Raw genomic sequence first — 24,759 nt, 5'->3', positions numbered from 1 at the left:
AAGCTTTCAGTTGCCTCTGCTGTGTCCCGTGTTTGTTCTGCCATTTCTGACTGTCATGTTTTTCCAATAGCTCAGTCATTGTGGGGGGAAGCTTCTCAAAGGGCTGACCTCATCCAAACATGCTCTGGCCACAATGAGTGTTCGGTTTTCGGCAACATCGATGAAGGTGAGAGGGAGTTTCTGATGGGCGTTCGAAGCGTGTGCGAGAATCGCGCCTGTGGTGGGGGAATCCTCATTTGGAGCCCTGGTCCTTTTCTGTCCTGCCTGTTGCAGGTTCTGCTCTTAAAGCTGGGAAGCAGAAACGGTTTGCTGGCCTCTCAGAACAGACTTGAAGTGATGAGATGTGTCCCTTCACAGGGATGTTTCTGATGCTTTGATTGGAATGTGCTTCTGTTACTCCTCGAGAGCTGAATGTGTGTGGCTTCTTCTCTGGGCTGTGATTTGGCAAGGGTGTGAGGAGCGTACCTTTCACAGTCCCTCTCTTCCTTCCCATTCTCCAGCCTGGGTTGGCTGCCAGTGTTTGGGACTCCCTCCCTGTGGATCTAAAATAATTCTGACACACTCAGCTCCTGCTTTAAGACCTTTAATCTGGGTGATGATAAGGCTTAGGGATCTTTCTTTCATAAGGTCATTTGGATTGCTTGTGAAACAATGGGCTTTCACCGAAGATGCAGGTACCATATTTTTAGGGTGCTTGTCTTTAACAGGAAATCCTGGTGCCAGAGGCCTCTGAGTTTGATCAGTGGGAGCCAGAGGATACAACTTCAAGCTGTCCAGTGACAGCAGTTATCCCAACTTGGAGAACATTAACAACCTTGGATATGAGTCACAACAGCATCTCTCAAATTGATGATTCAGTGGTAAGAAATCTTTCTTCATTTGTGTGTGGGGGGAAAGGATGGCTGGTCTTCTGTGGCACATGACTCAGCAGGGATTTTGCAATTTCTTCATGTATCTCTCTTCTGAAAGATTTCCCCTTGCACTGTCCGTGCTTGAGCTCCACAAGGTAATGATGTGGAGATCAATGCACTGCTCAACTTACTCTGATTTTTAGTTCTGTAATCTTTATCCAGGGTTCTGTGTAATACAGACAGGCCTGTTTGAGCTGGAAAGGCCTCTTAATGAGTTTGATCTGTAGTTAGTGGGGCTAAACTGGGGGCAACTTGCTTGTCTTCAGTGAGAACCCAGGTTTCAAATGCAAACGTGACCGTGCTCATCAGAGTAATCTGGTTCTCTCACGAGCAGGTGTCTGCACTCTGGCTGCACTAGAATGGGTGCAGAACGCTTTTTACTGCTGAAAGCTGAGAAGAGGGTCTGTGCCTTGGAAAGTTCCTGCCCTTTGCCTGTTAGTTGTTAGTTGGTTGGTGAAGGAAGTACAGCCAGGTTTCTAAGCTAAAACGCATTTAACATGTGCACCTTTTCCCTTCTAGAAATTAATTCCCAAGATCGAGTTCCTGGACCTGAGTCACAATGGGGTGTCTCTGGTAGAAAACTTACAGGTAAGGGATGCTTTTGAAGGTGATGTTTGCCAGCCTGCCCAGGATCTTCCAACACAGAATCCTTTTGCTAAAGGATTTTGCCACTCATCTAGCAGAGAAGAGTTTAAGCCCAAATAGCTTCCTAGCATCAAGCCCTCGTAAGGGTGCATTTCTTACTTGCCAACACTGACATGCAACATGTAGTTCTTCACTAAATTCAGTCGTTGCTGGCTGTGTCAATGGCTTGGGAAAAATAGAGTCGAGGAAGTTCCCTTTCCTGCAGGCTTAATCCTGTGTAATGAGCAAGTTCATGTTGTGTTTGTCAGCTGGGCAGCATCCAGCATGAGCAAATGGACAAGCCTTTGATATGGTTCAATTTTAGCAAATTGGTGTGTGACCTGGATTTTCTGTGCTCTCGTAGCATCTTTACAACCTTGTTCACCTGGACTTATCCTACAACAAGCTGACATCGCTGGAAGGTGTTCACACAAGACTGGGAAACATCAAAACTCTGAATCTAGCAGGAAATCAGCTGGAAAGGCTGTGTGGTCTTAACAAGCTGTACTTTTTCTTTAGTCAACTTGGATCTGAGCAACAACAAAGTCAAACAGGTAACTACTGATTTTAGTGTCAGATTGCTTTAGAACACAAGTGATTTCTGTTAGAGGGTGAAAGTGCAAATAAAGTGGCTGGAGAGAATTTTTTTTCCTGGTTACTGTTTGTATGTAATTTAGTCAAGAAATGCTTAGACTGTGGTGGTGTTCTCATTTAGCCAATCTGTGTATTCATCCTTTTACTGAAAAACTTTCAGATTGATGAAGTAAAAAATACAGGAACCCTCCCGTGCTTAGAGAAGGTGGTGTTATCCAGCAACCCACTGAGCATCATCCCTGACTATGGGACCAAAGTACTGGCTCAGTTTGGGACAGGGCTTCAGAGGTATGTAAGAACAGCTTTTTCTTTCTAAAGCCTGGTAAGGAAAGTTGTGTGAATGCTCTACAAGCCTGAGGAGTTTTTAGTGGGGGTTGGAGTACATCTGTAGGGAATGGAACCATGTATACGCTGCTGGGTGTGCTCCTCAGATCTAAGGGAGAGCTTGCCCTGCTTTCACTGGGTAACAGGGTGTTCCTGTTGGAAGGTGCTTGTGCCAGTGGGGTGTGGAGCTTCCCAAGCCCTTCTGAGTTTGCATTCAAGTCATGAGGTCTGACGTGGTCATTACCTTGTTTACAGGGTTACAGACATGCACAGCATCTGCATCAAACTATTTATTTATGACATAAGTAACAATAAGTTACAGAGCTGCCTTGTTTTCTGTATTTCTGGATGTTTTTAACATTTTTAGGTCTGTCTGGATAACACTATCACCACAGAAAAGGAACCAGACACAGTGGAAGTGCTGAAAGCCATTCAGAAAGCCAAGGAGGTGAAACACAAACTGAGCAGCTCTGATAAAAAGGTGAGTTGGGTGCTGTGAGAGCAGAACGTGCTGGGTACAAAAGAAGCCTGTGAGTCCTCTCCAGATTGGCTTTGAGCAGAATTCCTTAAACTCACTTCTCATGGAAGTGTGTGCAGTGTTTGTGCTTTACTGCAGTGTGAGGTTTGAACATCACCTCTTTCTCCTATTTAGATTTCAATGCAGTTTCAGGATGTTCCTTTTTCTGCTGGCTTGGGCTAGAGGAAGTGGGAGGAAAAGAGAAAATGGCCTAATGGTACTCCTGCTAAAGGAGCTGCTTGCAGTGCACGGTGGGGCAGGCAGGAGGCACTTGAGGCTCTAACATCGCTCGGAGGGTGCTGGAACTGGTGGGAAGCAGAAAGTGGGGAGCGCCGAGTGTCAGAGCCTGTGGCTTGCGGTTTGCATGTGGGTGCCAGGCTGTGCGGAGAGCCGGGCCGGGGGTCAGGAGACGCCGGCAAGGCAGTGAGCTGGTTGAACTGGGCTCTGAGCTGTCACCAAGCGGCATCTCCCCCACGCCCGTGCCGCCCGTTTCCCCGGTCCCGGGGCAGGAGTGAGCGGGTAGTAACTCCCCGGCGAGGTGCGGCGCTTGGTCAGCTCTGCCCGGGGCTGGCCGGGCCCGCAGGCCGGGCTGGCCGGGCGCTGCCGCAGGGGCCTCGCTCGCGTCCCGCCGTTGCCACGGGAACGTGTGTGTCCGGTGCTTCATTGCCAACGGCAGCAGCCCGGCTGGCAGCCACGCTCCGGCGTGTGAGTATCCCCACGCCCCCCGGGAGCGGGAGGGGGGAGATTCCGGTGCCAAGGCCGTGTTTTTGGGGCGGTGGCCGCGTTCCGGAGGTGCGGCCTCGGGAGGGGCGGGGGCGGGCGGAGCGCCGGGGCTGGGGGCGCTGACGTCGGGAGCTGTGGCTGTAAATTCACAGCACTGTGAAGCTCTGGCAGGCCCTTGGAAGGGAGCCTGGTCCTCCTTGCCCACCTCGCCGTCAGCTGAGAGCTTGAGTTTATGAAAAGCAGGAAGGGGAAGGTGTAACACGAGGCTCCTGTTAATTATCTCTGCCGTGGTGGAGCTTTTACAATAAATTGTGGGATGGCAGTACCGAAGCGATAAAAAGACAAGAGGGGCTGGAGTATAAAGGTGCCAGGTGAGGCTTCCTGGGGAGCAAGGCTTGATTTAGAAAGCTCTCAGCCACTTAGTGGTGGGCTGCAGGGGCAAGAGATTAGTCCTGGAAATTCTGCTTCTCCTTTCCTGGCTCCCGTGAGATGCTGTTTATATGGTAATTACAGCTAAGCAGGTGATTTCTAAGCAAGAAACGTGGTCCTGCTACTTAAGCCTGAACAGGGCAAGATGATTTAGGTGAAGAAAAGTGTTCAGGAGCATCCTGATTCTCCCTTTTAGCAGATCTCCTCTCTGGCTCTCCCAGCAAAGTGTAATAGAAAGGCAAATGAACCGGTTACTCTGGAGAGAGGTGCCTTATTGCTGCTGAAGGGGGAGCATTTAGTGTGTTCAGTGAAGCACGATTCAGCCACCCGTCTGCGCTCCTGCAAGAGGAGCTGCTTGCAGTGTAGGGTGGGGCAGGCAGGAGGCACTTGAGGCTCTGACATCGCTTGGAGGGTGCTGGAGCTGCTGGGAAGCAGAACGTGGGGACTGCTGAGTGTCAGAGCCTGTGGCTTGCGGTTTGCATGTGGGTGCCAGGCTGTGCGGAGAGCCGGGCTGGGGGTCAGGAGATGCCGGCCAGGCAGCGAGCTGGTTGAACTGGGCTCTGAGCTGTCACCAAGCGGCATCTCCCCCGCGCCCGTGCCGCCGGTTTCCCCGGTCCCGGGGCAGGAGCGAGCGGGTAGTAACTCCCCGGCGAGGTGCGGCGCTTGGTCAGCTCTGCCCGGGGCTGGCCGGGCGCTGCCGCACGGGCCTCGCTCGCGTCCCGCCGTTGCCACGGGAACGTGTGTGTCCGGTGCTTCATTGCCAGCGGCAGCAGCCCGGCTGGTGGCCGCGCTCCGGCGTGTGAGTGTCCCCGCGCCCCCCGGGAGCGGGAGGGGGGGATAGCGGTGCCCAAGGCCGTGTTTTTGGGGCGGTGGCCGCGTTCCGGAGGTGCGGGCTCGGGAGGGGCGGGGGCGGGCGGAGCGCCGGGGCTGGGGGCTGGAGCGGTTCGGGTGCCTGGCACAGCGTGCCCGGTGGGGGTGTGGGGTGTGAGCTGGGTCCCGCCCGAACTGTGTCAGGCCGTGGTGCTCACCCTGCTGCCGGGTAGGCTTCCCTGCAAGGAGAGGCTCTGTTTGGGAGGGAGGGAGGGCGGGATTTCAGGGGGGAGGCTGCCTAAGGAGCCAAGGGGGGGCTCTGGTGCCGGGCTAGAGGAGGCGGCAGCGTTTTGTGTCGGGGCCTGTCCCCTCCTGCTGCACCCCCCCTCCAGCTGCCCCGCTGTGCTCCCCATCAGAGCAGACTTCCCAGGCCAAGGTCTGCCCCCCCATGGGATGCAGCTGTGGCCGCATCCAGGCCCTGGGGCAGGAGTGGAGGGGATGGAGGCTGCTGGTGCTGCCCTCCTCTTCTTGTTCACGGGCTTTTGGGTGTTTGGACCTTAAACCTCAGTGTTGCAACGTGTAAATGAGGGTGTCAGTGCCTGAAGGGTGGGAAGGAACTGGGTGGAGTGTCTGTGACACCTCAGGGTTACTGCAGTCCTGGAGGAGGACAGCAGTAAGCCAGGAAATAGGGCCCGTTGTCTGTTCTGGCAGCCAGGAATGTGTGTGTGTGCTGGGTAAGTGGGTATGAGGCTGGAGCCTGCCGAGGTGAGGCTGGGGGTGATGCTCCTGCCGCTGCTTTTGGCTGTTTGCCTGTCTCCAGTTTGGCATCTTTTAAATTCAACTGCTGTTGGTTTTGCCAGAGATTCAAACCCCCTTGTGAGAACTGGGCAGGGATGCGCAGAACTCTTGTTGAGAAGGTGTTTGCAGGTTGAGATTAAAAGATTTTGACTTGGATTGGGGTTTGTGGGAGCATTTTGGGTGAGCTGGGTGATAGCAGAGCTCTGTGGGTGACAGCAGTGGTCAGGATGTGGACACAGCACAGCTGTGCACCGTGAATTGATGCCACAGAAGCTGGGATGTGGTTCAGAAAGGGAGAGAGGATGGCTTTCAGGGATGCTGGCAGTGCCCCATGTTCCAGCTTGGGTGTGTGGTTCAAGGGTAGATGACCAAATCCTTGTGTGGCAGCAGAGCCGTGGCTGCTGTGCACATGCCTGAAGCCCCTGGGCAGCGCGGACTTGTTCGCCTCGTGCTTTTAGCTGCAGGCTGCTGTGGGTCCAAGCGTTTGCTTTGGGTAGGGTAAGATACTGCCCGTGGAAACAGCCTGATAGCCTGTGTCTGCCTATGAGTTCCATGAGCTTTGGCTCAGATCTTGACAGGAGCCACTACAGAATGGCAGCGCTTCGCTGTGTGTGATGGAGATGGAGAGGTGGTTGTCAGGCTGGTGACTGGGCCATGGACCTAAAAGCCGGCCATGGACTGGTCAACCCGCATTCCTTGTGGGGTGGGGGTGCTGGAGAAGAACTGCCGTTAGGATCAAGTCTTTAGCAGCCCTGCCTGCATAGACGTGGTGTTCATGTTTGAGCTCATTGCTGTTGTTCCTTTAATGGCTTCGTGGTTTTCTTTCTGCTGTTACAGCCTCGAATGCCTGTAGAGAGCCTCGAGTGTGAGTGTTAATAAGTGAAAATTAGGGCCCTTGTTCTCCCGGGAGAAATGCTCTTGGGGGCTGTGGGAATTTCATGCCTGGAAGGAGTCATATTTGCTGGATAATTTCTGTAGCTCAAACCAACCGACTGAGCCTGGAGACTCTAGTTCTTCATCAGAGCATTGAACTCCGTGCTGCGTTAGTTAGAAACAGGACAAAGCTCCTGGCACGGGGGGTGGGCGTTGGGCTGGCGAAGTGGGAAGGGGTCTGGTCTGATCTTGTTCACGCTCGGGGCAGCCGCGGTCCCTGGGCTGGAGGTTGGTGTAATAACCCTGAGCAGGTGATAAGGTCGGGCACAAAGTCGCCTGGGGTCAGCTCCTCTTCCTGGATTTTCAAAGTGCCATTGTTGCTCCTTCCAGATTAGCTGAGACATGGCTACCAAAAACGTTCATCGATCTAGTGAGCTTTCTACAATATTACAACGGAGAGTAGTAACAGCTCCAAAGAAGAAGTATGTAAATGTAAGTACCTGCTGTGGCCAGATAGGAGCTGTGGTGAGGCTGGAAACCTGCCCTGCATCCCTCCTCTGCCTGCCCCTCCTGTTTAGCCACACTGTGAAGGTACACACCACCACCCCATCTCTTTGCTGCCATACTTGTGTTGGAGGTGGCCATCAAGGTGCGGTGGGAGATGGAGTGTGGGCTGAAAGTCCCGAGTCTTGTCTGAATGTGCTGCTGGAACCCAGTTAACGGGATGTCCTGGGCAGTGCACTGGAGTAGCTGAAGCATTGGGGTGCTTCTACCCATCCTCTTGGTGAGGGCAGCAGTATCTTCTGTCATGGAAGCATCCTTGCAGGCGCTGCTCTGACCATCCCTGTCCTCCCAGCAGCTGGGGATGTGGTGGGGCTGCTCAGACTCTGCCTGAAGACTTGAGAGATGTGTCCAGTCCCAGCTAGAATGGGGTCCAAACCAGTTTTGTCATGTGTGTCATCCTGGGTTGAGTGCAGATCCAGCCCTTGAAACAGCTGTGGAGTTGGGGCAGTTCCTCCTCCCCATCCATGAACGTGGGGCAGTTCCTCCTCCCCATCCATGAATGTGCCTTTTGCTGGCCAAGGTTCCCTTTCCTGGAGGTAACCTCATGGAGGTGGTATCTCTGTATGCTTCTGTGGAGGGGGCTGTGAGGCCAGAACAGAGAGAAAACAAGGGCTAATTAAAAAGATAACTAAAACTTGGACCCAGCCAGCTCCACCTCGGTCTTGGCACAGCGCTGCTTTTCTGCTCTCCTGTGATTCAGCCGGCAGTGACATCTCCACACGCCGGCTGGTTGTGAGCATTGTGCGAGGATGGAGTTAGGGGGTTTCTGATGACTCCTCCCCACTCCTTTCAAAGGTCACTGCCTGAATCCTGCAAAGCTAAAGGGGAAACAAATGCCCAAAGAGCAGAAATCCTCAAACGTGTCACATCAGAGGACGAAGGAGAAGCGCAGGGGACAGAGCCGCTTGGTTAGAGCGCGTGTTCCGCTCTCCATCATTCATTGACTGATGTTAAATATTTCAGCGGGGAACTTTGGGGACTTCCAGGACTATCCTAGTGGCTGTGGTGACAAATGGTTTATCAGTGGCGCTTGAACAAGAAAAGCCTTTCTGAAGAGAGGTGTTTCTGCAGCTCTTGTTGGTGTTTTGTGTTTCAGTGGACACCCTCTGCCTTCCTGGAGAAGTCTGTCACCAAGGCGCAGAGGCTGGCCAGCACCCAGGAGCTGAGGCGGTCCCGGATTCTCCCGCCTCTAGATACGAGTGAAAGCTCCTGTGATGAGGTAGACCTTTTCCTGCCCTTTTCCTTGCCCTTTGATGTGATGTTTGAAGGAGGTGTGTGCTGGTGGCAGGCTTTCCCCCAGCTTCTCTAAATACCTCGGTGACAAGGTCCTGCTGTCCTTTGAAACCGCTGCTGCTGGACGAGTTCCTTCTGTTGGGGAAAAGGGAAAACATATTTCCCCCCGGGATGATGTTGAAGCAACATCTGGTGCTAAGCCAGGATCAATAACCCCCGACCGAGTTCTGCTGGAGTTGAGTTGCTGTCACCAAAGGGATGGTACTGGGGGAAGGCTGGGGTGGGACACAAGGGCAGGAGCTTGCCATTTTCCATCCTCCCTCTGAACTAACCTCCTCCTTCCTTGCTTTGGTGTAGTCACAGCAAACCCTCAGGGCCGTGACACCCTCAGCAGTGGCAGAGTGGACCTTGGAAGGCCGTAGACCCTGCGGTACCTGCTCAGGGCTTAATGAAGCCGATTTGTTAATGCTTTGGCTTGGAAGGAGGAGCGTGAGCCTTCAGAAGGGTGTGAGGGTTGCAGGCTTCAGGGTCTTGCCAGGGAAGTCCCCATGGGCAGAGTGGGGGGGATGTGTTTTATCTGGAGTAACACTTGCTTGGATGGGTGCTTAAAGCTGCTGCTTCCACAGGACCAGTGGGTATGACACCACCCAGACAGGGGGTTACTGGGGGGGACAGTGAGAGACCCGTAAGGAACGGGTGAGGGATGGCCTGGGACAGCACGGGAGGTTGGGAACGTGTCAGATGAGTGCAGGCAGAACTGGCAGCGAGCTGCAGCTACTGGCTGCAGTGTCACCATGGTGTCTGGGGACAAGTGGGAGACCTGCCTCTGTCTTTCGGGTGGGCACAGTGCAGCTGGAAGAGGGGAGACGAGGCTGGGAGGACTTATCTCTGAGGAATGCCTCTGCCTGGGGGACAGGGCAATGGCTGTCTGGCTCCTTGCTGAACCAGCCCAGGGCTGAGAATAGCATGCTTGGCTCTGGTAGGGCTGTCCCCGTGCCTCCCGCCTGTGGGCCTGAGAGCACCAGCTTCAGGAAGGCACCCAGTCCCTTCTGGAAACTTCAGAGGCGTTAGCAAGGCATCGGCTGTGCCACAGTGTGCAGCAGAGAGAGCAGAGCTGTCCCCTGCCTCCCCCAGGGCTGGGCTGAGGTGAAAGGGAAGTCAGAGGTTAGATGTGCAGCGAGAGCTCTCAGGGCCTGGGAGGAGCTGGAAGAGGCTGCGCCGAGGGCAGGGCTGGAATTGTTGGTGCCCTTCAGTACCTGTCAGGAATCTCTCAGGAATAGCTTGGGTATGGAGCAGAGCCGGCTCGGGGCTGGGGAGGTGGATCAGCTTTGGGAGGATGGGTGTCCCCAGCCTTGTCCTTGCGATGCTGTGGAAAGGGGTGGGAAATCTCTGCCTCCCTTGATGTTAAAACAGTCATCTCGGTAAGGAGTTGTGAGGGCCTGGGACAGGCTGCCAGGGAGGGGGTTGAGTCACCGTCCCTGGGTGTGTTTGAAAAAAGGGCAGATCAGGTACTATGGGATATGGTTTAGCACAGGACAGGATCAGTTGGACTCGATGATCTTAAAGGTCTTCTCCAACCTTGTGATTCTGTGATTTCACCAATGGCTGGTGGCAAAGTCCATCCAACAGTGTACCTGAGCATCCCCCAGCAAGCTTCAAGTGGGGTCACTGGGATGGAGTTGGTGCCGCGGCATAACCGGGTGCGGAGCGGTGCTGGAAGCAGGTCCTTGATCTGCTGCAATCCCTTCCGTGGGATTACTCTGTTGTGGTGCTTCGGCATCAAGCTATCAGGTGACTTGGTCTGGTTCTGCCAGCTCACTGAGGAGGCAGCTGGATCAGCAGGGCGGTTTCCTCTCTGCAGGGTACCAGCCCTGTCCCAGTGGTGCTGCTGGAGGGAAAGGTCATTACAGAAAGAAGTGCTGTTCCATTCCCAAAGGCTCCTGTTAGTGGTGGGAAGCAGCGGTTTTCCTTCCGCCGGGGACTGAACGTACCGTGATTTGTTCCTTCCCCTCAGGATTACTCCCAGCCGATCACCTGTGTCACAGACAGGGGACACTTCATTGTGCGGATCCGAGGTATTGGTGCCCGGGCGGTCCTGGGCTTCCCCCTCCACCTGGACTTCTCCACCTGTCCAGTCAAGTACAGCAGCCAGAAGACTCTGCTGGTTCGCAACATTGGTAACCGGGAGGCCCGCTACTCCATCAGCACTCAGAGGTAAGGGACCTCACTTCATTTGCCCAACAAAAGGTGTGTGGGGGTGTTTTTCTTCTAGAGCTCTAGAGCAGCAAGTTTTACTGCCAGGAGCTTGCTCCGACACGGGCTTCCCCCAGAGTCACAGTGTCCTTCAGGTGTCCCCAGGCACTCCAGCGTGGGATCCTCCACAGCTATAGATGGGATCTCTGCTCCCTGCCATCCATGAGCTGCAGGGGGACAGCCTGCTTCACCATGGTCTTCCCCACAGACTGCAGGGGAATCTTTCTCTGTGGTGCCTGAAACACCTCCTCATCCCTCCCTGCTCCTTCTTCCCTGGCCTTGGTGTCTGCACAGTTCCTCACATCATCTCACTCCTGTCTCTGGGGGCAAAAAGCAGCTTCTTGGTGGTTTTTTTCCCTCTAACTGTGATTCTGAGGCACTGTGACCATCCCTGATGGGCTCGGCCTTGGTCAGCAGCAACTCCAGCCTTGAGTTGGCTGGGGTTTGCTCCGTGGGGCTTCAGAGAGCTTCTGGTTGCTTCTTGCAGAAGCCACCCCTGCAGATCTCCCCCTTCTCCACCAGAACCCAGCCATGCAAAGCCACAACACAGGTACAGGCACATGTGAGAGAGGAGGAGGACAGCAGTGGGGTAGAAGGGAATGAGAGATTCATCTGAGCATGTAGAGGCCAGCTGATGGGCCTGTATCCTCTATGTTTTATCTGTGCAGGTTGAACTTCTGGTTTAGTTGATGCAACTTCTCTTTTCTGGCCTGAGCAAACTCAGGCTCTTGCCCATTCACAAACCAGCTCAGGTGCCACCGTTCCCCAATCTGCTGTCCTGCTTGTGCCACTTGTCTTTGCCTCCCCTCTGTGGGTTCCCTTCCCTGGCACCAAGCGTAGAACTTTCTGCTCTCCCCATTAGGGTGCTTTTGCAGCCCGTCTCCCATCCTTAACTGTTCCTCACAGTACTGAGAGCTCAGCTCGTGCATCTGGTCACATCCTGGTGATGTTCCCTGCCCGGTCATCGTTTGTCCGAGGACTTGGCTGTTTTCTGTTCTGCTTTTTGCTCCAGAGAGGAGCTTGTCAGTGAATCTGTGGGGCCAATTCAGCATCTTCGATAGCTTCCAGAAAACGTGGTCGCATTTTGGCCATGATTTGACTGCTTTTTCATGAAAAAACCCCAGCCAGCCACCCCAGCACTGCCCATGCTTCAGTGTGCTCTGTGCCTGCCCTCCCTGCGCAGCAGGGCCGTGCCCAGCCCCTAACCGCAGCGCTTGGGAATAAAAATCCCTGGAGGCTAAATCCAGTAAGTCTCTTCCCATTGCTCTTGTGGTTCAGGCAGGAGAATGAGTTTCTTCTCCGTGACATTGGCAGAGAGAAATGTCATTCCAATAGGTTTAAGATGAAAATGGTGTCTGGGAGCAGACAAGGCGCAGCGCTGCCTTTTCCTGCGGCGATGGACGTTGTGCTCTGCCGTGCTCCAGGGACAGAGAGGGTCGGTCTGGGATTAGATCCCTCTAGGAGTGTCCCCACCCAGCTCGGAAAGCTCGGGAGATGATCCTCCAAGGCAGAGCGCTCAGGGATCCCCTGTGGTACCCATACACTACAGGGAGGTGTGGGGATGCACAAAGACCACCCGAGGTTATGAAATTAGGGCTGAGGTGCAGGAAAAGGGGGGAAGGGAAGGTTGGGCTTGGGAGGTGCTGAGTGTACCTGGGATTTTTCAGTGCAGTCTCGGATGCTTTGTCCTGAGGGACTGGGTTTGCTGGGATGGTTATGCTGCTTGACTTTGGCTGTTACACTGCTGCCAAAAAGTAGCATGTGCAAACATTAAGCCTTTGGGGCTGGAGGTAGCTTTTAATGAACTAGGTTCTCCCAAACTCAACTGGTTTTATGATGCCAATTAAGGCAGCAGTAGACCAAAGAAAGCTTGGCTGTTAGAAGATGAAGGTAGCCCGGGACTTGCAGTATAGTGCAGCCTCCTTGCACGCTGCGTTTACTGAGCATGTGGGTGCAGGAGAGAAGCCAACGTGGTGCTTTGAGGGCCTGTGTCACAGACTTGCCAGCTTCTTTCACTTGTCAGCTGCCTTTCTGCATTATGTCAGGAGTATGCTGGTCCTTGGTATCCTCGTGGGACATAACTTGAGCCCAACTCTGTCAAGATGGGGAAGCTTGACCCCTGGTGAGAGTAAGCAAGCCCTAAATAGCAAGGTAGATAATTATCAGAGTGCTTACAGGTCTAGTGTTGCTCTCTTGCTGAAGGGCCGTAATGGGCAAGATCTCAGCAGGTCCTGGTGTGAAGGGGACTCCTGGGTTGGTGTGCCTAGATGAGGGTATAGGAGCTGGGGACTGCAAGGTGCCGCTGGGAGATCAGGACCTGCGAAACTTCAGACATTGTGCAACAAAGCAAGCGTACAGCTGGATGTAGTAAAAGCATGCCAGAAGAAAAGGAGCTATTAACCCCCCCTCCAAACCTTCTCTCCTGTCTTTCAGGAGTAGCAGGTTTCTAGGTGGCAGAAAAAACCCTGATTCCCAGGGACATCAGGGTCAAGCTGTGCATGCAAACACCTCTTACCTGCTCTGGGCTCTTCAAAACCCATTCTCTGATGGTATGGTCCGGACTGGAGCCTGGATGCAGAATCTGGGGAGGATGAAGTCATTTCATACCCTCGGGACTTTGGAGAGCGAGGGTCGCCAGCCGTGTTTCTGACCCGCTGTGTTCTGGGTTGCTGCTGCCAGCTGCTTGTTTGCTCCTCACACAAGCGAGCTGCCGGGAACTAGAGTGCAAAAGAGCCCCCAGAGCTCCCACCACAGTCCTGATGAGTGTGTGTGTCTCTGTTGCAGCCCTTTCTCTGTCGATCGCTCCATCGGTACGCTCGGCATCGGTGAGGCCATGCAAGTAAGAGTGGACTTCCACCCGCTGAAGTCTGGGGATTATTGCGGTTCCCTGATAGTTCGCTACGACACAGGTGAGTGTCCTATCTGCAGGTCTGCGTCCTTCAAAGCAGAACAAGGCTGAACTTCCTTTGCAATCTACTTGTAAACCCTTTTGTTTCAAAACCTCTGTGTATTTTGGTGCTTAGAAGGGCAAAGGCTGAGTCTGTCCTTATTCTGTCTGTCTGGTGTCCTGGCCCATCCCTGGGCGTTCCCTGCTGTCAGCACGGTGGCCACCACCCCACACCCCTGTGACAGTCATCTGCCATCATTGCCTATTGTCCCAAGCACCCAAATTCCCTTGCTGGGTGCTATCCCCCAGCTTTACCTCCAAGAAAAGTGAAAAACAGCTGGTGTTTTGGGGCTGTTAGAGTGCATCCCCCTCAACAGGAAGGATAATGCTTTGGGAATCTGTTTTCCTGGGAGCTGCTGGGTGGAGGAAGTATGAACCTCGAATCTGGGTGACCGCGTGCGTACGCGCGTGTGATGTTCCATTCTGAACCAGTGCTGGATTTGGTCCTGTAAGTGTAACGTGTCTGTGGGGGGTGTGTCTCTATGGGATGCTGTCACATGCCCACTGTCCCTTACACACCTCTGTCCCATATGCCGCTTCCCCGTGGTCTTGCTCCAGCCCCTTTTTCTACGCCACCCTCTAAATCCCACTCTTGACAACATCAGGACTAAAGCAGCCAGGACGTGGGGTTCCTGGGATTTGTCAGGAAGAGACAGGTAGGAAATCTTTACGAGGGTCCGAGGTGCCACCGAAGTGCCATCAGCTTCATAAGTGGCTTTAAGAACAAGTTGAGGGGGGGAAAACTCAAGGAGAAGGTGAGATGTTAAACAGCTTCTGTCAGGATCTTCATGGCTTGCTTGGAAAACCTGAGTCTTGTTCTCACTGAAGCAGCTGGTTCCTCCACAGCTTACATGGGGTTGGGTTTCTGCAGTGATGCTTAATGTTTGCTGCAACTGGGACAAGCCTGTCCCTGTCCCTGCTTGAGCAAATGTAGAGGAAGTCACAGTTCTCCCTCTGCCCGATACTGGGTGGATTGAAGTGGCAGCTCTTCAGACTGTCGTGATCCAGGAGTACGGGCACTGCTTCTACAACACAGGGAAGCTCTTGTCTGCATCCCATCCTGCCATGGGCTGTCGCTTTGCTCCTTCCTCTGCCACCTTCTTTTCTGGCCCACACCCTGCAGGCATCTTTGGGGGGGGATCAGTGAGAGACTGGGAGAGACTTGACACTTGTGGTGGGCCTGGAGGAGATGCCGTGTGAGCTGTGGCTGAGGTGGGACTCCCCTGGGAATGAGGGGTAATAAAAGCTGTAGCCCTTTCTTCTGTGACCTGAGGCTCGCTGCGTTCCTCGTACTTCCATCGGCAAGTGAGAGGAGTAAAGAGTCCCCTTTGCTTTCTTCCAGGTGAAGACATGAACACACACCTTCATGGAGTGGCTGTAGACGTCAACATCTGTCTGGATGAGGAGCCTGTGACCATTGAGAAGACCTACCTCACGCTGTCGAAGCGCAGATGCGTGGCCATCCACAACCGCAGTGACATCATCGCCCGCTTCCAGTGGAAGGCTTGTGGCACGCAGGAGGAGGAGGATCAGCGGGAGAGAAGGTCCGTTTCAAAGATGCCTTTGGTTAGGTACCCTGCCCAAGGGGAACGCTACCGTATGGCCTCAAGGGGGGTTGGTGCTTTTAGGACAAGTCAGCCATCCACAGCATCAGGGTGGGTGTCCCTGGGCTTTAGGGTAATGGAGCTGGGTGCTTCCCATCCCAGTTCCATCCACCCTCTGGCTGAGGGTGATGTTTTGGGGAGGAAAGCTTGATTGCAGTGAGTGGATTTCCTCTGAGAGCAAGCTCTGGTGTTTGTGGGAGCTGCAGACTGCTGAGAGCCAGTGGCTCCCGGGCTGCAGAGAGTCTGTGAAGCTTCATTGGCCCAGGAGGATGAGGCCATCTCCTGAATAGGTTTGGGCTGTCCAGGTTTCCAGCATGGGGTGTTTCTGCCTTTCCTTCAAGCCTGGGGAGAGTTTGTAGGTGGAAGGGTCTGCAGGGAAGGAAGGTAGGGCAGCATGGGCCTTGGAAGTGCATTTGGGCTTCAGAACCCCCTGTCTTCATGGTGGTGAGAGATGGGGCTGGATCTTCAAAGGACGTCTTTGGGGAAGCTTTGAAAGGCCTCTCTCAGGTGGCAGAGACACACTCTGGTGGAGGCGGGGTGGGGAGCAGAGGGGATGTGGTTGTTCCTTACACCTGCGGGTCTGAAAGGGAAGAGAAGACAGTGATGCTGGGAACCTGCAGCCCAGAGCAGGGGTCTGATGCCCTGCCTGGTGATACGCTGCCCTGGTGCTCCTCATCCTCCTCTGCCTCCCCTGAGCATCCTGGGGGTAGGAGAAGCCAGTTTGAGGATGGAGGTGGATTCCCCATTGGTTGTGGCAGCAGCTTTGAGCTAGGTCGCTCTCCTGAGGGCTGCTCACTTGTGTAAGACCCCAGGACGCAAGATCACCTTTCCCGCCTCCTCTTCTGCAGCATCCCCGACCAGAGTGCCAAGGTGCAAGGAGAATCCCTGCTTTCCTCCAACGGGATCTTCAGCATTGAGCCAGCGGTAAGTGAGAGCTTTGAAAGCTCCCTTTCTCTTCTTCCTCCTCCTCTTCCTCCCTGAATGAGGTCACTCAGCAGATCCCTGCTTGATGTGCTGGGAGGAAACATTGGGTTTCTGGTGGGGCCAGGAGAGCTGGTGGCAAAAAGCGTTTCCCAACTCGTGATGGGCACCGGGAGCCTAAAGCTGGGCTTTGCTCCCAGGGCTATAAATGAAGAGCTGCCCAAGTGTCCTGACCACGTTCAGAGGGATGGAGCCTTACATGTAAAGGCACACCTTCCACAGGGCTAACGCAGGGTGTGGGACCATGTCAGTTGAGATGCTGACCCAAAGAGCGAAGCGCTCCTCTGTGGGAAGGAGGGCAAATTCAGCCCCCGGAACTTTGTCACTGTGAGGGTGATGGAGCCCTGGAACAGGCTGCCCAGAGAGGCTGGGGAGTCTCCTTCTCTGGAGACATTGAAGCCCCCCTGGATGCGTTCCTGTGGGATTTAGTCTGAGTGACCCTGCTCTGGCAGGGGGTGGGACTGGATGAGCTTTGGAGGTCCCTTTCAGCTCCTAACGGTCTGTGAGTCCGTGACTGGCCGGCACCTCTGAAGCGATCCTGCTGGACTCGCTGGAGTGTGATCTGGGCTGGTTGCTCCGCTATAGCCCTAATTTAAGAAAATGCCTCTCCCAGGTGCCAGTAAAGGTCAGGGACTTGGAAAGTTTTTCGCAGCTGCTTCCAAACTCCCTTATAAATATTGTTGATCAGTGTCACTGGCTCTTTGCTCTGCCCTGGTGCTCTAAATATCGGCTCATGGGGCCACAGTTGGAACGAAGGGATGTGACGTTTGAAGATAAATGGTTTGCTGTCTGCTTCTGTTTTAGGAGGGAGAGATTTTGCCAAATTGTTCAGCTGAAATTAGTGTGACCTTTAAGCCTGAAGAAGCCAGAGTGTATCAACAAAAGTTCTACTGCGACATCTCAGGTACGGCTCCTGTCCCCTCCTGCTCTTGCCCGTGGTGGGGAGGAGCCTGGCTGAGGTATTATGGTGGGAATTTGGGGAGTTGCTTCTCCCTAGACATCCTAAAGCCCTGAGGTGGTTAGATGCTGCTGCAGGTGGCGAGCCCTGGAGCACCCAGGTGTGGAGCTGAGCTGTATGTTGGGTGCAGGTGGTGCTGAGCTGCATCAGTATAAACAGCAGATTTTTGTCTTGGGTTGTGTTTTCCTGAGCTTTACACCTTCCTTGAGTGGATTTCAAAGCTCATCTTAGCACATGGGAAGAGATTCAGAGGTGGCATTGGAAACTCAGCATCACCCCAAATCCTGTGTTCAGTTTGGGCACCTGACTCCAAGAAGGACATGGAGGTCCTGGAGCGTGTCTAGAGAAGGGCAGTGGGGCTGGGGAAGGGGCTGGAGGGCAAATCCTCTGAGGAGCGGCTGAGGGAGCTGGGGGTGTTCAGCCTGGAGAAGAGGAGGCGGAGGGGAGACGTTATTGCTCTCTCTAGCTCCCTGAAAGGAGGCTGTGGGGAGCTGGGGCTCAGCCTCTTCTCACAGCTAAGTAGCGAGAGGACGAGAGGGAATGGCTGCAAGTTGTGCCAGGGGAGGTTCGGGTTAGAAAGGAGGAGAAATTTCTTCTCCGAAAGAGCCATTGGGCATTGGAAGGGGCTGCCCAGGGAGGTGGTGGAGTCACCGTCCCTCAGGAAAGGTTGGATGAGGTACTTAGGGACATGGTTTAGTGAGTAATAGAGGTGGTGGGGGGATGGTTGGGCTGGATGATCTTGGAGGTCTTTTCCAGCCTTAATGATTGTGTGATTGTTTCAGGGTGCAAAGTGATGGCTCAATTAGAAAGCAGCCCAAGGGTTTGGTCAGAAAGGAGAAAGCAGCCCAAAGGCATATCTGCCAAGGGAAGGGTCCTGTACCTTTCCCTGGATCTTCCTGGGCTGATCTCTGCCAGCCCCAAGTCGGAGGCTAGAGCCTGGAAAATGCGGGATCAGAGGGAATTGCTGTTCTGACATTGAATTCTCTCCCCAGGCCGTGAGACCAGGCTGCCCCTGTGCATCCAAGGGGAAGGCATAGGGCCTCAGCTGCGCTCCAGCTTTGAGCGTCTGGACATCGGGGATGTCTTCATGGGAGCAGCACACAAGTACGAGGTGAGCTGTGAGAGCTAGCAGGGCTTGGGCTGGAGCCTGGTGGCTCCTTGTGGGATTTCTGGCAGCTCAGGAGTTGTGAGCAGGGCAGTTCTGTGCCAGCTGGACAAAGGCAGAGGTTCTATGGAGTTATCACTGCTGGAAAAAACCCAAAGGCAGAACTTGTCCCGTTGTATTTCCTTTGCCTTCTGCCTTGCAGGTGTTCATTGTTGAATTAGAAAGCAAATGGGTCTTCTCTAAAGGAAATGTCCTTCTGTGTTTCCATTTTGCCTTCCTGCTGCAGGTGGTGCTGTTTAACAAAGGACTCATCCAAGCTGCCTTCAGCTTGGTTCCTCCAGCTACAGCTCTGGGCTCCTGCTTCACCTTTCTCCCCAGCGAGGGGGAGATTTTGCCAGACGATCTCCAGGTCATCCAGATCTCCTTCAGTTCCACCATCCTGGGGAAGTTGACAGAAGAATTCAAGTTCAATGTGAATGGATCCCCTGAGCCCGTGACCTTGACTATCAGGTGAGTGGGGAGGTTACAGGAGCTTGGTGGGCACCTCTGGAGTTATCTCTGGGTAGTGATCTCCCACCTGCCTCATTTTCTGGTGAAGCAGAGAGAAAAAGGTGTTGTGGGAGGTCTTGGCATGGGGATGCTAGGTTAAGAGCTGAGACCCTTTAACCTTGGCTCCAGTTTGAACCTTGCAACCCAGGGGTGATGACCTTCCTTCCTTCCTACGCCCTCAATATACCCTGTTTAACTCTGAAAGACTTGGGTGCCTGTGGGAAGCACCTTGGCCTTCTTGGTGGAGCTTTCCAGGACACTCTTGGCACGGAGTTTGGCAGCGACAGGTTCCTATCGTGACCCTTTGACACCCCAGTGTGATGATCCTGGGTCTGGAAGTGACTACCCATGCTGGGAAAAGTTTAACTGGAAAGGTGTGGAGATGCCTGCTGCCCAGGGTGGGTACCAGGAGCTGGTAGCTCCTTCCCTCTTTGGGTTGCGGCAGGCGTGTGATGGGCTGTAGATGGGTCTGGGATGGGTCTGTGATGTCCCACGTAAAGGCACAGCGAGGCTAAAAGCACTTTGGAGACCCTTGAGCAACAGGCCAGCCTGGGTGATTTTGTGTTTTATAATCCTCTGTTAAGAATCCACCCAACCTGGGTAGCAGCAGGCTCAGTGTCATCCCTCGCACTCCTGTGTTGGGACAAGGTGTCCTCCCAGCTCCTGTGCAGCGAGTGCTGCGCTGCCTCCTTCCTGCAGCTGGAAAAGCGCCGATGCAGGAGCCTGGGAGCTCTCTGCAGCAAGAACTCGGGCATCATCCTGTGGGCCGGTGCTGGTGCAGAAGATAATGTGCACCAAGCCGAGGAGGGGAAAGAGAAAAGGCTGCTAAGAGAGTCAAAGCTCCTTTCTCAGGCTCTCAGCAGCGGATAAACTTGTCCCAGTGGGTCATAACCATGGGCTGTTGGGATAGTGTGGTGTAGGCAGGCAAGATGTGGGGCTGGCTGTGCCTCCTCGGCCAGCAGCCTCCTGCTAGATCAAGGTAGCCAAGAAATGAAAGGAATCTGCAGTGGGTTTTGCTGGTGAGGCAAGAGAAACCGGTAAAAACAGAACAAGAAGTTTATTGCTTGAAGAGAGAGCGGGGAGTCGGTGTGACCAACTGGAGCTTCAAGACACCCACCCACCCGCTCGAGCTGAGCGCCCCGCTCCTCGGGAGGCTTTGAATGCTGGATTGAGTCCCATGCGGAGAACAACTCCCATTTGGATGTGAGCTGGCTGGTGGGACACTGGGCTATGAAGAAGGGAACGAGGATGAGTGTTTGAGCAGTTCTTTGTTATCCTTCCCACTCAGCAAGAACCCCCGAGTCCACTAATGCTGCCATAGATGTGATCGTTACCAAAACATCCGCGTTTCCCCCCCAGGTGGAGCTGGGCTCGGGTGGCATCAGCCATGAGGTGAATTCATGAATGGTGTGTGGCTACAAGGGCCGATTTCAGGCAGGGATGGCGAGTTTCAGAGTTTGGAGCTGATTTTAGGGACAGGAGAGGAGGTGTGGTGGGTTCAGGGCCCCGTGTTTGGTTTAAGATGTGTTGTTCTTGGCTGTGTCAGCAGTGAGAAGCTGATACATTCCTGTGTAGAATTGTTGCTGCTCTTGTTGTGGTTGGTGGGTGTCTGTGCGCTCCCTAGGATTCTGATAACTGTGTGGATCCAGATCTCCTGAGAAGACGCTCAGCCACTCAATGGAAACGCTGGCTCCAGCTGAGAAGAAGGGAACCTGAGGAGGGTTACTCCATTGAGTCCGCTTTTGTGTGGGCATCTCTACCCATGCGTTAGAGATGGGGAAACTGAGTCACGGAGCCATCGCTTGTTTGGGGCCCCTCATTGAGCCAACTTGGGGGCATAGCTTTGCCCTATCCTGCCTGACACTGTGCCCTAAGCCCCATCTGATAGCTGCTGGCCACCTCCTGTCCCCTTGAATGAGGGCAAGGGTGTGAGGGGCTGGTTTGAAACCCACCGTGGTTCTGACACCGGCTCTTACCCGCCCGAGCAGCAGGGAGAGCTGAAAGCTCTGCAGTTCTCTAACTCAGCCAGTGCCTTGTCTGTCTGTCCTCACAGTGGCTGCGTCATTGGACCAACGCTCCACTTCGATGTGCCTGCCCTCTGCTTCGGTGACGTCTCCTTCGGTGAGTGCGCCCTGGGCTTGGACCGTGGGCCGAGAGGTCCATGCGTTACCGAAACGGGGCGCTTGGAACCTCAGAGCACCCAGAATGTGTGTTCCTCTGCAGCAGCTGCCTTCAGGGTGTTAAAAGCAGGACTGATACCCTTGGCAGCAGAATGGCCGCGAGGGTATCAGTCCCTGAAATGCCCCGGGAATGGGAGATGGGGAAAAAAGGGTGATGCTGGCGGGGGAAAGAAGGGCGATGCCTGGGAGGGGGAGAAGGGCGACGCTGGGATAGGGGGAAAAGGAAGACGTTGGAGGGGGAGAAGGGTGATGGAGCTGTGAACCAGCCTGAAGCTGCTCTGGATAAATGTTGGGAGGACAGGAGCCATTCAGTCCCCTGAGCCTTAGTGTGAAATGTTAATTAGTGCTGGGAGGGCACCTTGTTATCACCTACCCCATAATATGCCCAAGCCATAGCTCTGCGCAGAGCTCCTTCCCTGTGTCCCCCCACCCCGAAAGCCCAGTTCTGCTGTGCCAGCAGCGCTGGTGGCTGAGCATCCAGAGCTCCATTGAAATGCAGGTTCTGGTTCTCCATCTCTGCCTCACAAAAGGCTTTTTACTGAGATGAGCTGAAGTTTTTAATGGGAAATCAGTTGTGGATTGATGGAAGGGCCATTATCGAGATGGGCCAGCCAAACCAGATGTCTTCTCCTGGGCTGGTCTCCTGCCTCTGCAGAACATCCCCACTGAGTGGGGTTATGCCACTGGTGCAGCAGGGAAAGCTGGTGTCAGAGCTTTTTGAGCAGTAATGAGACGTCGCCGTTCGTTAGGGAAGGTGAGACACGGCTTCTGCTGATTTCTCAGCCAGTGTCAGGCTCAGCTCCTGCCAAGTGGGCTGCAAACCTTCCCGTGCTCCATCTGGTCACCCTGAAACAGGAGATGCCGTAAGGCTCCAGCTAACAAAACTGCATCAGAGGGCTTTGCATCGGGCTGTAGCTCCCCATTTCATCCATCCCTGCTTTTACTGCAGCTTCTCCTTGGTGCCAACCTGCTCTTCCGTATTGCAAACCATAGGGGGTGTTCATGGGGAGTTTTACGGATCCGATTCTGGGAGTAAATGCTCTGTCTGGCTGCTCACTCTTACGTGAGACGTAACCGGTGCTGGTGTCGGGGCAGCTGAGAGAGAAAAACTCATGGCTTTGGGCATCAGAGCTGCCAAGGAGGGATCTCCATCACCAGCCTGGCACAGAGCTTCCATGGCAATTAATTCCTTGCTGGGCTTCTCAATTAGCTGCAGTTGAGATTGAAGAGAGCCAAAGTCCAGGCGCAGTTTTACCGTGAGAGGCTGTTCAGCCCAGGAATGGTGGGATAACGGGGGCATAAATCCCTCTGTGTGTCTCTTCCCCAGGCTTCCCTCACACCTTGTCCTGTCGCCTCAAAAACACCTCCTTGGTGCCCATGACTTTCCACCTTCGCATCCCCGGGGACGGCTCGGGAGGGCCCAGCGTTACCAGTGCTGCTTGGCTGTTGAACAACGATCCTGAGCCCTGGAGATGGGGAGTTGAAGGTTCCATCAGGCCGGCTGAATTTACCATCGAGCCTCGCAGCGGGACCATCCGCGCCCTGGGATCCAGGAATATCAAGGTGTGGGGAGAATCCGTCTGGCCGTGCTTCAGCAGATGGAGCTGAAGCTTCACTGGTGGGGAGGGTCCGGGGGGGCTTTAGTGATGGGAGGCAGATAGATGCACTTCTGTTGTCTGGGTTGCTCCGGGATGTTTGTGAAGGGGCATCAGTTTGTTTCCAGAACCATCCGCTGAGCATCCTGTGCCCTATGGTCAGGTGCGGAAGCCACGTGTGTGCTTGAGCGCTGCGTGGAGCTGTGGCTTTGGCTTAACCGTGGGCAGAGGAAGGATGAGGCCAGCGGGTGGCCATTAGAGAGATGCCCTTGTGTAAAGCAGTTTGCTTTTCTTCCCGGACTTGTTTTCCCTCTCCCAGTGAGCAGAGGAGCTGCATTCACTGCAGCCATCCCTAGGGGGGGCTGAAGCAGCTCTGCCAGGTGTGACCTGCACCCAACTTCTGGGGCCCTTGGCATTTGGCCCTGGCTGTAAAGCTGAACTCGCTGGGTTTGAGGCAGCGCATTGCCCCGGGATTTACGCTGTTGTAGCTGAGATTAGAACCGAGATTAATTTTAATACAGTGGTGAGCAGAGCAGTTGTCTGATTAGGCTTTAATTCAGCTTACACACACCCTGTTAACCACACAGGGTGTTGAACCAAGCAGATGCTGTCAGGAGACCTTTATTGCTCTCAGACTCTGCTCTACACATGGAGCAGCAGAAGGATGAGGGGAAAATCCTTCTCCTTACCATGGAAGGAGAATCAGGGGATGCCACACACGGAACGATAGTTTTTGGGGGTGGTGAAGGTCTTTGACGGTCTTCTCTGTCACCAGGTCACCCTGTGCTCCAACACCGTGAAGAAGTACAAGCTGGCGCTGGTGGTGGATGTGGACGGTGTCGGCAAGGAGGTGCTGGGGCTGCTCCTCACAGCCAGGTATCGGCGCTTTCCTTCGCGGCATGTCCTCTCTCCTGGTGCATCATCTCTCCTCCCCTCACACAAAGGCCAGCTCCAAACGAGAAGTATTACTTAATGAGCTCGTTAAGCAGGGCTTTGAAAGCAGCCAGTGTTGAGGAGCATCTGTGCTCACCAGACAGGCACAGCCCCCAGCCTTTTCCTAATTATATTAATTAGATTAATTATAGACCTATTTCTTTGGTGGGTGAGGTGTAACAGACTTCCAAAGGGCTGTCTCTCTCCTCCTTCCTGCAAGCAGTCAGTGGGGGAACTGTGTCTGGGTTGCCACCAAAGCACAGTTTTCCTTTAGGATGTGGGGAGCAGCCTGGTGTCTGTCTGGCTTAACAAAGGCACGTGCTAATGGGGAAGGGGCTTAGGGCAGGACTGGTGCAGGAAAAATAACAGCAAGATCTTCCGAAGGAGAAACAGAGTCCTTGATGCTGAGGAGAGCTCAGGTTTTGCTGCTTCCCTCTGGTCCTTTTGAGCATGAATGTTCTCACACTTAAGCTGGAAGTCATCCCTGCTGCAGCCAGGCTGGATCCCGCTGTGCTGTGGGTGTCGGTGTCATTACCAGTAGGATGCAGCTCACTGGTGCTTTTCCACCGTCTGGTCAGTGTCTGGGCTGTGATTTTATTTTTAACAACCACCCACTGCGTAAGGCAGGGGCTGGCTCGGACCTTCCATCGCCACAGCAAGCAGTTGAGGCTCTTCAGGCCCCTTTTCTGGAGAGGAGGGAGTAGTTTCTGCTGAGATACTGGGCCATACTGCACCAATCCTTGGTGGGAAGGTTCCTCCAGAGCTCAGGGCTTGCTGTCGGAATCAAAGGGAATACAGGAAGCTGAAGGCGATTTATTGCTGTCGGGGTAATACATGTCTGTCTGACAGTGACAAATGTGTTCCGCTCCTCTGTTCCCTATTCAAGGAGGAAACAAATTCTACGTTCTCTCAGTATCTCTAATTCCCTTTGGGACATCTCTTTGCCTAGATGCATCGCTCCTGAGCTGGAAGTGTGGGACCCCACTGTGACATTTGGCCGGTGCTTCCTAAACTTCCAGTACGAGCGGCCGCTGACCCTGGTGAACAAGAGCCGCGTTCCAGCCTGCTACAGGCTCCTTCCTCAGGTTTGGCATCGCATCTGCCCTCAAGAGTTATCCAGGGGTTTATTAAGGGGATGAAAAATAATAACAAAGGGGTGGGGTAAGACCTTGCTGGTTTATATTCAGATGGGTTCTTGTTTTCAGCAAACCTTTGGGTGTAGAAGAACCGCGCCACACCCCCCCCCCCCCCCCC

The 24,759-nt window shown here is 54.1% G+C and overlaps 2 protein-coding genes across 2 annotated transcripts in view; one reads left to right on the top strand and one right to left on the bottom strand.

Moving 5' to 3' along the window:
• LOC311195299 (nischarin-like) overlaps positions 1-24,759 on the bottom strand; it is a gene marked incomplete at both ends in the record, with an annotated part of 539,550 nt that overhangs the window by 179,121 nt on the left and 335,670 nt on the right.
• LOC311195133 (nischarin-like) overlaps positions 1-24,759 on the top strand; it is a gene marked incomplete at its 5' end in the record, with an annotated part of 179,710 nt that overhangs the window by 3,235 nt on the left and 151,716 nt on the right. The window contains one exon of the mRNA XM_084268470.1: positions 71-166. Coding sequence (XP_084124596.1) covers positions 71-166 — 96 coding nt within the window. The remainder of the gene's footprint in view (positions 1-70; positions 167-24,759) is intronic.

This window comes from Gallinula chloropus, assembly GCF_964237585.1.
Source record: "Gallinula chloropus genome assembly, chromosome: 10".
Taxonomy (NCBI): Eukaryota; Metazoa; Chordata; class Aves; order Gruiformes; family Rallidae; genus Gallinula; species Gallinula chloropus.
This window is presented reverse-complemented; position numbering and strand designations above follow the sequence as displayed.